Source organism: Eleginops maclovinus, chromosome 15 (assembly GCF_036324505.1).
Source record: "Eleginops maclovinus isolate JMC-PN-2008 ecotype Puerto Natales chromosome 15, JC_Emac_rtc_rv5, whole genome shotgun sequence".
NCBI lineage: Eukaryota > Metazoa > Chordata > Actinopteri > Perciformes > Eleginopidae > Eleginops > Eleginops maclovinus.
Window position 1 is genome coordinate 7,988,157 of NC_086363.1, and position 12,996 is coordinate 8,001,152.

At 38.1% G+C, this 12,996-nt stretch overlaps 2 protein-coding genes and 2 non-coding genes across 5 annotated transcripts; 3 read left to right on the plus strand and 1 right to left on the minus strand.

The window, feature by feature from the left end:
- Nucleotides 1–446: 446 nt before the first annotated feature.
- On the plus strand, nt 447–7,866 carry tmem181 (transmembrane protein 181). 2 transcript variants are annotated; one of them, XM_063902247.1, is made up of 17 exons: nt 447–706; nt 2,589–2,692; nt 2,922–2,989; nt 3,256–3,346; nt 3,489–3,607; nt 3,843–3,959; nt 4,028–4,108; nt 4,248–4,347; nt 4,556–4,686; nt 5,202–5,293; nt 5,385–5,442; nt 5,687–5,789; nt 5,877–5,928; nt 6,021–6,103; nt 6,216–6,305; nt 6,391–6,457; nt 6,572–7,866. In XM_063902247.1, the coding sequence occupies exons 1-17, from the start codon at nt 573–575 to the stop codon at nt 6,654–6,656; spliced, it is 1,575 nt and encodes a 524-aa protein (XP_063758317.1). In that variant the 5' UTR covers nt 447–572; the 3' UTR covers nt 6,657–7,866. The 2 variants fall into 2 exon arrangements, with proteins under 2 accessions (XP_063758317.1, XP_063758318.1); XM_063902248.1 differs by lacking the exon at nt 447–706 and adding an exon at nt 2,208–2,358.
- Nucleotides 7,867–7,870: 4 nt separating this feature from the next.
- On the minus strand, nt 7,871–9,577 carry dynlt1b (dynein light chain Tctex-type 1b). Its single transcript, XM_063902249.1, has 5 exons — nt 9,465–9,577; nt 9,232–9,273; nt 8,390–8,513; nt 8,231–8,308; nt 7,871–8,082 (listed from the first exon to the last, which is right to left on the minus strand). Exons 1-5 carry the CDS (start codon nt 9,489–9,491, stop codon nt 8,012–8,014), a joined length of 342 nt encoding a protein of 113 aa, XP_063758319.1. The 5' UTR covers nt 9,492–9,577; the 3' UTR covers nt 7,871–8,011.
- Nucleotides 9,578–11,595: 2,018 nt separating this feature from the next.
- Nucleotides 11,596–11,786, plus strand: LOC134877380 (U2 spliceosomal RNA). Its single transcript, XR_010167556.1, has one exon. It is a non-coding gene; the product is annotated as a U2 spliceosomal RNA (small nuclear RNA).
- Nucleotides 11,787–12,362: 576 nt separating this feature from the next.
- On the plus strand, nt 12,363–12,553 carry LOC134877382 (U2 spliceosomal RNA). The gene has a single exon (XR_010167557.1). It is a non-coding gene; the product is annotated as a U2 spliceosomal RNA (small nuclear RNA).
- The last annotated feature ends 443 nt before the right edge of the window (nt 12,554–12,996 follow it).

Below are 12,996 nucleotides of genomic sequence, written 5' to 3' on the forward strand. Positions count from 1 at the left end.
AAATATTTATGAAAGTAACTAAATAGCTATGATTAACTATCATTTACTGGGTTTTTACTGCTGCCCATTTACAGCTGTGTTTTGCATATGTTTCTGTGTTTTACTTGGACTGTAATTGATGCGCTTTACATCATGATTACAAATCATAACGTCAGGGATCTTCACACCCCAAATAGACTTTAATTGGGTTTTCGAGATTTCGAAAATACTCTATTATGCTTTTGCATTTTGAGGATGTAAAGGTAGTAACTAGTGGTTGGTTATATTCAAAAGGTAGATTGTCAGTGCAGGACAAATATACTTGGATATAAAGGGATAAACCCTTAATAGAGATGTGTGTGATGTCTCTGTCCGCGGTGCTGAACTCTGATCACGTGATCCTCCTCCCGTGTTGTTTCCGCCCCCTCGTCTCCTTTTTTTTCTTCCTTTGAACCGACACAAACAAAAAAGCTTCGGCTGCATTTTCAATTAAACGGCGTTAACAAAGCAGCCATCATTGTGCAGCTGCCCATAGGCCTTGGTTTGTTTTCCCCTTCGCCATTTTCTGCCGGCATACGGCTTGGTGTTTCATAATGGACGCAGACTACTCGTCCAGCCTGGAGAACCCTCTGTACAGCGAGCTGAAGTACTTCTGCAGGAAGATCCAGGAGGCCTACCACGAGCTGAAGGAGGACCTGACACCTTTCCGGGATGATCGCTTTTACAGGTGTCTCTCCTGTTTATCTGCTCACACAATGGAGGATCCATTTCCCACTGCATTACAGAAGCATTGCTGTTATTGGCTCTGTATGCTGTGAATTAGGATTTAACAACCTGCACCTTGCAACAATAAACCTACAGTATATATGTTGAGCATCTGGGGTTATGATGGTTGCAAACGATATTTGTTTATCGCTTAGATTTATGTGGATTCATATTCATTTCAGAATCTCTTGTTAGTTCATATTTAAGATGGTGCGGACTAAACGGAAAGAGCAGTCCTCAAATGTATTCATTAAAAAAAGAAAATAGGTGAATACTTTGCATTTGACACATTCTCAGTATATTAATATTTGACAATCTCACATTTATAAGAGGTACAGAAGGCTTTTGATCCCTATCAAAGGCAACAAGTGTTGTCTTTAGGAAGGGGTTGTATCTGCATTAGCTGGTGGTGAATCATAATATGGCAAAATATGTTTTATTTTGTCGCTAAAATGTAAAGATAATAAATTAAATCGCTAATTAGCTCATTAAATCCTATTTTTTCAGCTCGACGTTGACGTATGACGTGGTCATATTACGCATGCTAGGACTCTCTCACGTATAGGGGACGTTCAGCTGTTAAGTAGTAACATTTAATACTTTAATTTGTTAAAAATAAAGTTAGAGATGTTACATTTAAAATACACGTCTACCCAGACATTTTGTCAAGAGAAACGAGATTGATGTGTCCCATCTTTTCTGACATTATTAGATTAGATTAGATTAGATTCAACTTTATTGTCATTGCACAGAGTACAAGTACTAGGACAACGAAATGCAGTAGGGACAAATCAAAGGACGTTTCCAAATGTAAAGTTAACATTTTATATTGATTTATTTGTTTGGCATTATGATATGTTATATTTGGATGAGTAAAGCCATGACAGAACATTTGAGCAAGCTACTGCACATAATACATCTGTTGTTTTTCTAGCCAAATTATTTATGTTTACAAGTCAAATATTCCTTTGTACTGATATTTTTTTTACAAAAATGTGTAAACATAGTTTATCAAAATTATTTTACTAAATAAAAAAGCTATAAAATGTGTAAGGGTAATTTATTACCCGTAATGTATGTATGCAAATATAAAATAACAAGCTGTATCTCAAATATAAACTTTATATTTTAGTCATTCATTTGTTTTGAATCGCTTTTTTGTCAAATGTTCCCACTTTCTGCTGTTGCCCTTTTGGCATGCATGTCATATCATGTGTTAAATATATGATTTTTTGTGTTTCACCTTTGTGTTTTATTGTCACAATGTGGGACATGAACAATATGTTCAATAAAAAAACGAGCATAGACCGACTGGAAAGACTTTAAACAACTTTTTGCTGAATAAAACAACTCTCATTTACAAATACAAATATCACCCCAATATCTAACCTTAGAGCACCAGCTTTAAATCACGGCCGCGTTTCAGAAATTCCATCTGAAAGGAAAGCCCTTGTCACGTGATGCAGGCCCCTCCCCTTTGATGACGTTGCATTCCAGTAGTCCACGATTGTCGCAGGCTGATGTTGATACACGGACTACAAGGATGTGGATTCACTATCACATTTGAACGTTTTTTTCTTGGTACTGTGACTGCAAACCGACGGAAATGGAGCTGTAAGTGTTCGCTTTGTTCGGCGGATACTTCCGGGATTTGTTCCCCGTGTTTTACATGTGTGGGAGACCCTGTAGAACACCACTATTTAGCAGTTTACTGACATCTGTTACTGCTAGCATACAACTAGCATGGACGCTAGCAGTGTTGACAGATCCGCACCTTAATCCTCGATTAACCACAACAAACGTTATCTTTTGTGTGTTCTCTAACCAATGTCTTCCTGTGACAGATTGGCCCCCATGCGGCTCTACACCCTGTCCAAAAGACATTTTGTCTTGGTCTTCGTTTGCTTTTTGATCTGCTTTGGCCTCACAGTCTTTATCGGGATTGCAGGTATGTCTAATATAAACACTTTTGCAACAATGCCAGAGCTGGGTGTGAGTCAGAAGTCATTTTAGCACAGGTGTTGAGATACAGAGGGAGTGAGCAAGTAATTATGCTATCAAGGCTGACAACACAATAAATATATTACCTTATTTCGATTTTCATTCTCATGTCTGGATAGTCCAGTAGTTCAGAATGTAAAGAATGTATGATTAACATGTATTCCTTATTTGTGTAGGTCCTAGGATTATTGCTGAGCAAGAGCACAATGGTGATCAGTTACTTCTCAAAAACTTCTCAGTTAAGGTAAGCTAAAAGTTAAATCTAATTTAATTGGGATGTTTTTTTATTTTACAACATTACATTGTTTTTTACCCTGTGATTCTTTCCGCTTTTATTTTAATTTGATGCGTTGTTTTGTGTTAAAAGAAAACCTTAACGTGTTGTGTTATGTTATAAGCAAATGTGTCTACCTACTGGGAAAACATGTGTAACATCCTGTGTGTTTATTGACTTGAGTATCCTTTTAAATGATTATCAAACTAATGATGCCATTCATTATTTGTTTTCAGACTGGGCCCTTCAATCTAGTTTCTTCTCCACTCACCACCTACAACCAGCAGCTATGGCTCACCTGTTTGATACAGGCTGAACACAGCAATAGTAAGACCACAGAATGAGCTACAGATGTTTACGATGAGACTAACATGTTGAGCACATATGACACACCACAAATAGCTTCCTTTTTATTTTGCAAGCACTACTGGCTTTTGCTGACAACAACATGTTCTCTGGTCTGTGTCAGTGGGGGACTTCCAGCAGCCTTTCGAAATCAATGTCGAGCTGAAGGGAGTGATGCAGGACGCCAGCGTGATACACATCAACACAGCGCACCAGAAATCACGAACGCTACACTGTGGGGCTGTAAGTGTCAATCAGGAAACCCAGCCACTTTCCTCTCTCACAGCATGCTCGTTTATCATTAATCATTTAGTCAGGCAGCCGAGTTAATGAAATGTCATTTATGATATGAAATGAGATAACAGTATAGTGGTGAGTGCAGGATTACATTTGATCATCATGCTGGATAGAGAGTGCACACTACAGTTTGATTGTTGATTGAACGAGAAGTGACGCAGCATTTCTTGTGTCCTTATAGAAATGTGATGAGATCATTGTGCTCCATCTTGGCTATCTGAACTACACCCAGTACCAGGTTATGGTCAGCTTCAAAGGCCTTGAAAATATCACGTATGAAATCAAGGTCAAGTTTGTGGTAAGTGAAAGACACTGGCAGGATTCTCTTCTGTTTTCTATCCCTCATTGTTCTTAATTCCTTCTCAGTGGAAAACGTACAACCCCACCTTCTCGCAAGTGGAGATCTGGTTCCGGTTTGTCTTTGTGGTGTTGACCTTCATGGTGACGGTAAGAGCAAATATTACCTTTTATATGATCACAGTCTTGCCAAGTATGCCAATGGAAGATAACTAAGTAATGTAGATCAGTGACTTAAATCAATATTTGCCCAATGCAGGACTAACATGTATTTCTCTGAATGTTGCAGTGTATGTTTGCGCACTCACTGAGGAAGTTTTCAATGAGGGACTGGGGCATAGAGCAGAAGTGGATGTCTATCCTGCTCCCTTTGCTGCTACTCTACAATGGTGAGCTTCAGCATTCAAATTGTACCCTTAAAACACAAGCTGTACAATCTGGCATCCCCATTATATCACCTTTTTTTAAACTGCACAATCAAAGAACATTCTTTAATGTGTCAACTGCAAATGTTACTCGGCCTTATTCATTGTAAAATAAGTCCTACTTAAAAGTGGAGCGTGTTGCTAATTCTGTTTTGTTGTTTTTGTTGTTCAGATCCATTTTTCCCGCTGTCTTTCCTGGTGAACAGCTGGTTTCCAGGCACGTTAGACGCTTTCTTCCAGGCTCTGTTCCTGTGCTCCCTGCTGCTCTTCTGGCTCTGTGTTTATCATGGCATCAGGGTTCAGGTGGGTCCAGTTCTACACCTACATATGTATATGAGGTGGAGTCTATCCTATATTTTGTGTTAAATTCTGTACTTCCATTATCCCAAATGTAAGCAACATTTCCCCCTTGTCCTAAACGGAGAACACATTCTGCACACATGCAATAAAATAATAAAAAGTATTAATTAATTATTAATTTTTAAACTGGATCAAGGATTAGTTAACAGCTACAAACCTGACCAAACCTTAGCAACAGAATTACAATTTGTTTTCCTCTTGAAAGTGCTTTGTTCAGTGTTTAATCATTTAGAGCAGCTGTTTCACTTGTTTTTGAGAGGGGGAGACCTCTGTGGATAATTGGGCAGACAGCAGAGACAAAAACTCCTATTTTCCCCAGCTACTTCACCCCCAAACTGCTATTGTTATTGTTTTGTTTGAGTGACCCCTAGTGGCAAAAAATACATATTGTGCGTTTAAGGGTTTCCTCTCATTTGAAGCTTTTTAAAGCTTACTTCATGTGTTTGTGGTTTCCACAGGGTGAGAGGAGATTTCTGACCTTCTACCTGCCTAAGCTGATCATTGTAGGTCTCCTGTGGCTCTCAGCTGTCACACTGGGCATATGGCAAACGTAAGTCTGACCCAACTGTCCACTAACAGCCTGAATAATAATGTGAATCACAGCAGGGCTGAATAGATTGACTCTTCCTCTGTATTTGCAGGGTCAATGAACTCCAAGACCCTACCTATCAGTATAAAGTGGACATAGTGAACTTCCAGGTGAGACTGCTTTTTGGATGGTTATGGTTGTGGTAGAGGTTTCTGGAAAGGCCTGTTATATTTGGTGGCACCGGGGGGAAATTCACAAGCAATGGACTGCGAATGCTGATAACACCAGCATCAGCACCCACTGTCTGCTCCCTATAAAGCTCTGTTGTTGATATTCTGTGAATTTGCACCTCAATGTTTCTGTCTTTTTTATGTTGCCCAGCAGGTTTAATAAAGACCTGTTTTATTCCTGCAGGGTATGAAGGTCTTCTTCCTGATTGTAGTTGCCTTCTACATCCTTTACTTGATCTTCCTGGTCGTCAGAGCTTGTTCTGAACTTAAGAACATGCCTTACTCAGGTATCACAGCACGACACACCTCTGATTTGATCACAGTGATTGCTTTACCATGGTAACATTAACCTGCCGTTTGTTTTCAATCACTAGATCTCCGGCTCCGGTTTTTGACAGCGCTGACCTTTGTGGTCCTTGTTATAAGGTATGGTATTAAGTGAATCCTAAGAGGCCTGTTTAAAAGCCTATTTGTGGTTGATTAGGTTTGAAATGACCCTGTTTCTCTTTCTCCTCCAGCATGGTCATTCTCTACCTGAGGTTTGGTGCCAAGGCTCTCCAAAACAACTTTGTCGCTGCACTGTCTACTCATTACCAGAACTATATCCTTTTAAAAATGTCATTTTTAGACAATGACTTGAATTTCATATTCCATGTGAGACACCATGTTGAGGTCTTAAATAGTGATGAATGGTTCCTTGACTCCAGACATACCAGCTGAATTTTTATCATTCTATGGTCTACTCAACTTTTACTTGTACACATTGGCATTTGTGTATTCCCCCTCCAAAAATGCACTTTATGGTAGGTAATACAGCACCATTTAAAACCCATTGGGTAAGATAATGAATCAAATTATGAATCTTAACTGATTTTGTTTATTTTGCAGACTCGCAGTTGAAGGATAACCCTGCTTTCTCCATGCTAAATGACTCAGATGATGAAGTAATATATGGGTAAGCATTTCTTTATGTAATTGCCTATGAGGTTCTCCCTCCCTACAGTTTGGGAGGTAACATTTGTCGTGAACTTGTATAAACCAGCAGATGTTCTCTTTTTCTTCTTTAAAGAAGTGATTATGAAGACATGCCTTTACAAAACGGACGCGCTATCAAAGCAACCGCCAAGTACCAGGATGAGACTGACAGTGACTGATGGGATCCCTGACTGCCATGTTGCTCCTCTTCTGTGTCCCTGTTGGAAACTACAGGAATACAATACAACAAAATATCATGTGTAGATGTAAATAAGGAGTAATTGCATTGGTGATACAGAATGCTAGACTGTAAGTGTACATAATTATATTTTTAAAAGAAGTTCCATCTCTACTCAATGTACTGTCCTTTTGCTTTAAGTTGGGGCATGTAGCCACTTTCCAGTTTCAAGTTTGTAAAGTTTTCCTTATACCCAGCAGCATTTATTCACAAGCCGATATTCAGTTAATCGGGTAAAGTGCTAATATCGATTGGGGATTTTTTCGGGGCAGAAATCAATGTTATTTTTAATGCTTTGTGTTGAACCACTGTTGTCTCTCTATTGCACTGCGTGGTTTTTGCGATTCCTTTCAGCTCTCTGACAATAATGATAATGTATTTTTATGGCCAAAGCTGAGTAGGCCTATACTGCAGGTAGAAAGTAAAAGAAACGTGTCCCACAGCAGCAGACTCAAACACAACATCAGTGATTTGACGGGGGAATAAAAAAGTGCCAAAGCAGTGTTGGCTGTTAACAATATCTTTTTTTCTCCCAACATATTTTTAAGAATACAAAGAGAGCCTTATCGCTGGAGTAAGCACTACTTCATTTTTAACACTCTTCCTACTAACTCATGCAAAGCAGCTTTGTAATTGCACTTGTGTCAGAATTTAATTTATTTGCTGAAATGTAGGACATTTGATACTGTATTATCTGACTGGATGAGTGGCGTTTGAGTAAATGTGTGGATTTTACACCACTATGTAAATGGACTACTGATTTATCATGAACATTTCTTATCCCAGCATGAACAGTGGTTACACTATTGGCCAAATGTATTTTGCCTTATGTAGAACATATTTAAAGTATTGCTTTTGTCCCGTAGCTTTCCTAACATTGCTTACATGCATTGTTTTATATACTTTAAAACAAATATCTCTATATGTATTCTAATCAAGATGGTGCCTTGTCTTTACATTTGTTCAAAATGTTCTGCAGTCTTGAATTTGTAAATGCTTTGACATAAATGTACATTTTTGATTCAAGGTGATTAAGTGATATTGTGGGTCCGGATATTTTGGATGTTTTTGTAATTTTTGTTGCTTCATGAAAAAAAAAGCTGTAAATGTAGCACTTTAATTTCACATGTAAATAAAGCAAAGTATACACAGCAGTTTTATTTCAATGAATCGCTCTTTATATAAAAACACACGTTTTCATTCAAATAGAGCCAGCTTGACCAAACATAACAGGCGGGTTCTGAAAAACATATAGAGACCCAAATATTTCTATCACACAGGTACATTGTAGTGGGTTCAAATTGCCAGCCCAAAAACAGTGACGATGCAGTACATAGACTTGTTCTCCCATCTCACCGCACAGCTTCCTGTTGGGTGTAATGCACAACAAATTCAGTATGCACTTCAAATGTACACATTTATATTTACTGAAAAAAATACAGTTTATGAAAGCTAACCATTCAAAAATTAGAAGAGTAAACAATCATTTAATTCAATGTCATTACTGTATTTTACCATCAGTAGAGTTGTCCCAGAAGCATGTGCTCGCTGTTTGCAGACCTGCTCCGTTTTTCTGCATGATGATACAGGTAACTGTGGGGAAAATATACATTACTTTTCAATACCAAGCCAAAGAACCATCAGAATATATTTTGTTTTACTGCTGCAGGGTACCAATATATTTGAAAGGCTTCCCCAGCTTGCTGAGTTGACTGAGGCACTGCTCCACTACGCTGGTGGTCCACTGGTTCACTCGGCTGTGCTGGTAGGCATTTGCTCCTATGGTGGCTTCCACTGACTACAGAGACAATTTAAATAACATGGTATTATTATGGAACAGATCAACAGTGTTGGGACGAAATGAAGTACATTCACTGTATTAAAGCACAATTTACAAACTTGTAATTGACCAATACTTTCAAATGTTGCTACTTCATACTTTAAAACTAATACAGTTTAGAGGGAAATATTGTATGTATTACTGTTCTACATGTATTTGACAACTTAAGCTCCCTCTTACTTTTTAGATTTAGAATAATAATACTTTATAATAATATAATAGATTCATATTGAAGCATCCATTACTCGGGCCAGTAATGGGCCATTCTGCATTATAAATAGTTTTACGTTTTGTACCTAAAGTATAGTTTTCTGTTCATACTTTTGCGCTTCTGCTTGAGTGATATTGTGAATGCAGGAATTTGACTTGTAACAGTATTACAATGTGGTATTGCTACAAGTGGATAAAGAACACTTTTACACAGGTCATACCTTCTATTAGCATTGCAATCATACTGGAATACAACAGAGTTTTATGAAATAATGCATAAAACACAACTTAATCAGAATATTGAAATGAATATAACTGATCATTATACTAGCACATGAAGGACGGTGCATAGCAACCGTTACGGTGTCCTTAGCAACCAACAGTTTGTTAAACACGTTTGAAATGTCAGCGGTAGTCGATCTCTATTTTCAGGATGAACCAAAAGCCAGTGTGTCATTTTGCTTACTTCTTTTATTATTTTGCTCACTTCATCAACGACGAATGCAGTCTGTCGGGTTAAAAACAAAACAGTTCAGTTTAAGCTAGCCTGTAGACATGGCTGCAGGTCTTGTACTTTCTGAACAAACAGTTAAAGTAACAACATAGAAAACACTTAGATTAATGTTCTGGTTCTGGAAAGAGTGTATTCTATTTGATACATTTATATGTAATTACTAATCTGAGTTATAACAAACTCACCTCTTCTTCTGTCTGATCATCGTCCATTGCTATTGCCTCCGTAATGAACCAAGGGTTCTTTAGTAATAGGACTTCCGGTCTTGTGTCTTCAGAATAAGAGCACCGACTGAAACCCATAAGTGATCTGCTTTCGTGGTAAACAGTGGTGGAAGAAGTATTCAGATTCATTACTTGAGTAAAAAAGTACCAATGCATGCTCAAAGTTCGGCAAATATCACGTACTTAAATGTACAGAATTATTAATAGCACATTAAAAGTAAAAGTAGTAATTCTGCAGTTAAGTTGAAAACGAAAGATTTGTGAAACATTACATTTAAAAACATTCGAAGATAAAACGTTTACAATGAATAAATAGTCGTAAATCTATGTAGTCAGGCACTTATTGATCGTTTGGATAAATGATTAGTCTACACATAATGTCCAATCTAATAAACATTGCCCTCTTCAAGTGACCAGAGTTTCTTCAATCTATGAAAATTCCTGAAACAACAGTCTTTTGTAAAACTGAAAAACCCCCACAATTTGCTTTTAAATGGTTTGGTATATTAACTACAAAAAAGACTTTTCGGCACCATCAAACTCTTAACACTAAACTATGATCGATGTACATGCATTACAAACATCCCGAGACCGGTAAACACCGCCCCTGTTGGTTCAGGTTTAGAAATTGTTGTTACATGACACTAAACTGACGTCGTTTTTATTCCAATTAACGTTGAGAGGATAGGTTCAGGTAAGATACCTGAAGAAATGCTACAACTAACCAGCTCTTTTTGCATTGCGTATATAATAATTTCTCCTCACAATCTGTGTGTTTTAAATGTAATGTTGAAGATAATTTAAAGTGTTTTTTGTCGTGTTAGTTGTATTGCTAACGTCTGATTATTGCTAGCTACACGACGCCACCTGATGTGCTAGCTGAATTAGCATCTGGCGACATGGGCTGCTAGATGTGACAGTGTGAGAAATACATACATTTGTAATCTACTATTGCCCTAGTCACGCTCATTATGTCTGTATTACAATGTAATGTCAGCTAACTACCGAAAAAAACATTGCTTATTAAATCTGAAAGAATCGCCATGCCAAGCAGTTTAGGCTGTCTCTCTGACCTTGGCCCAAAGCAGCTAACGTCACGGTAACTATCTTATAATTACGTACTTTCCTTGCCTTCATCCCACGCTGTTGCTGATAAATAATGCTATGTTACGCTATTTAAGAGTTTATGTTAAAATTAAAATATAACTTAGGTGTTGCTCGTCGGTTCTCGTTCACGTCGAAGTTCAAAGCCATTGGGCGTGGTTTAGCATAACTGCGTACTGTACTCTCTCAGTTCTAAATAATTTTAATTACGTTTTTGAAACAATTTCAAAAAAAGTTTAATGAGTTGGTATTACATTTTTTCGTTCCACTTTGAAACCAAATTTTATTTTGACGTTTACTTTATCAGATCTACCGAAAGCTGTGAAAGTTTCACTGCGAGCTTGTGACACAGTGTCGGTGAAATGAGTTTTCATTTATGCATGGTTTAATTGTATTATCACTGTGATATTTTAACGAGTTTAACACACTTTCTCATATTATTATTGGCCCACAGTTGCCACTATATGAATATTTTCGGACTACTATGCAAAATACACGGAAAATGTATAAGCTGCTGAAGTTACCGAGTTCTGTGGTTCCGTCACGAGAGGGAGACAGACCTCTATGAGTCGTTGTGGCACTACCTCTCAAAGGTAAACCTTTTTATTATGTTCCTTTTATACCATACACACGACCCCGTCATTAGAACAAGTTGTAATTGATCCCAATCGCATATTTGACAGAATAAACAATCACGTGTACGTATATTAAAGGTGTAGAGAGCAATTTAAGGTATTCTTTGTTAGGGATAACTTATTGGCCAAAAGCACGTCACGTGACCAGAAATACAACCGACTCGCTTCACAACTATAACGTTATTCAACAAACGCATGCGTTCGTATTCATTTATTGCAGGCAAATCTTTCTAAAACATAAAAATGTGCGTTTTCGATGTTCACTGTGTTTTGTCATTATAAAAAGCCTGTTGAACCGTCACTAAAAGGTGCAGTGCGGCGAGCCACTCCTTTCCTGCCGACCCATCTGCAGTATCGCTTCTCGGCCTTTTGGCTAAGATCAAGTGTAGTATCTGTTCTTATCAGTTTAATATCTGATACGTCCCCTACCCGGGGACCATATATTAAATTGATTTTTGGAATAGGGAGATGGAATAGGGGCTTGCTCCGTCCACTCCACGCATCGACCTGGTATTGCAGTACCTCCAGGAACGGTGCACCCCCTCTCCATGTTGAATATAAACACTATTTCTGAGAGCTCCGGTGTTAATCCAATATGACCCACTATACGTTGGAATACGTACCTACTTCATTGCTCGTGTAATGGTTGAAAACATAATACATACCACTATTTCACTGAGTATGTTGGTAGTTTTCTTTCCTATGGTTCTGCTCATTCCAAAAAGGGGACATATGTTGCTAATGTGCTTTCATAGCCTGAGAAGCACGACATAGTTGAATGTATTTTAGTTATTCATTCATTCTGTGGTGTAATGCACTCAAATACAACTGTCCTGTAGTAGCTGCTAACTTTGAGGTACTTTAGTAGTGATGGCTAATTGTCCAGACGGACATCATGTGACTAGAAATAACATTAACTGGCTTCACTATCATAACATTTTCTAACAAGATTGTCCAATCAGAGTCATTTTTCAGTGATGAATGGTACTAAAAGATGAGCAAACATGAAAAGGCATGTTTTCATTTGTTGCTGTGTTTTGTAATTATAAAAAGCCTGTTGAACCGTCACTGAAAGGAGCAGTGCGGCGAGTCACTCCTTTCCTGCCGACCCATCTGCAGTATCGCTTCTCGGCCTTTTGGCTAAGATCAAGTGTAGTATCTGTTCTTATCAGTTTAATATCTGATACGTCCCCTACCCGGGGACCATATATTAAATTGATTTTTGGAATAGGGAGATGGAATAGGGGCTTGCTCCGTCCACTCCACGCATCGACCTGGTATTGCAGTACCTCCAGGAACGGTGCACCCCCTCTCCATGTTGAATATAAACACTATTTCTGAGAGCTCCGGTGTTAATCCAATATGACCCACTATACGTTGTGTTGGAATTTATGATAAAAGCTATAAATGCTCAAGCTCATGCTCACTTGATCATGTGACCCAAGGGTACAGGAATACTACCTACTTCATTGCTCGTGTAATGGTTGAAAACATAATACATACCACTATTTCACTGAGTATGTTGGTAGTTTTCTTTCCTATGGTTCTGCTCATTCCAAAAAGGGGACATTTGTTGCTAATGTGCTTTCATAGCCTGAGAAGCACAACATAGTTGAATGTATTTTAGTTATTTATTCATTCATTCTGTGGTGTAATGCACTCAAATACAACTGTCCTGTAGTAGCTGCTAACTTTGAGGTACTTTAGTAGTGATGGCTAATTGTCCAGACGGACATCATGTGACTAGAATAACA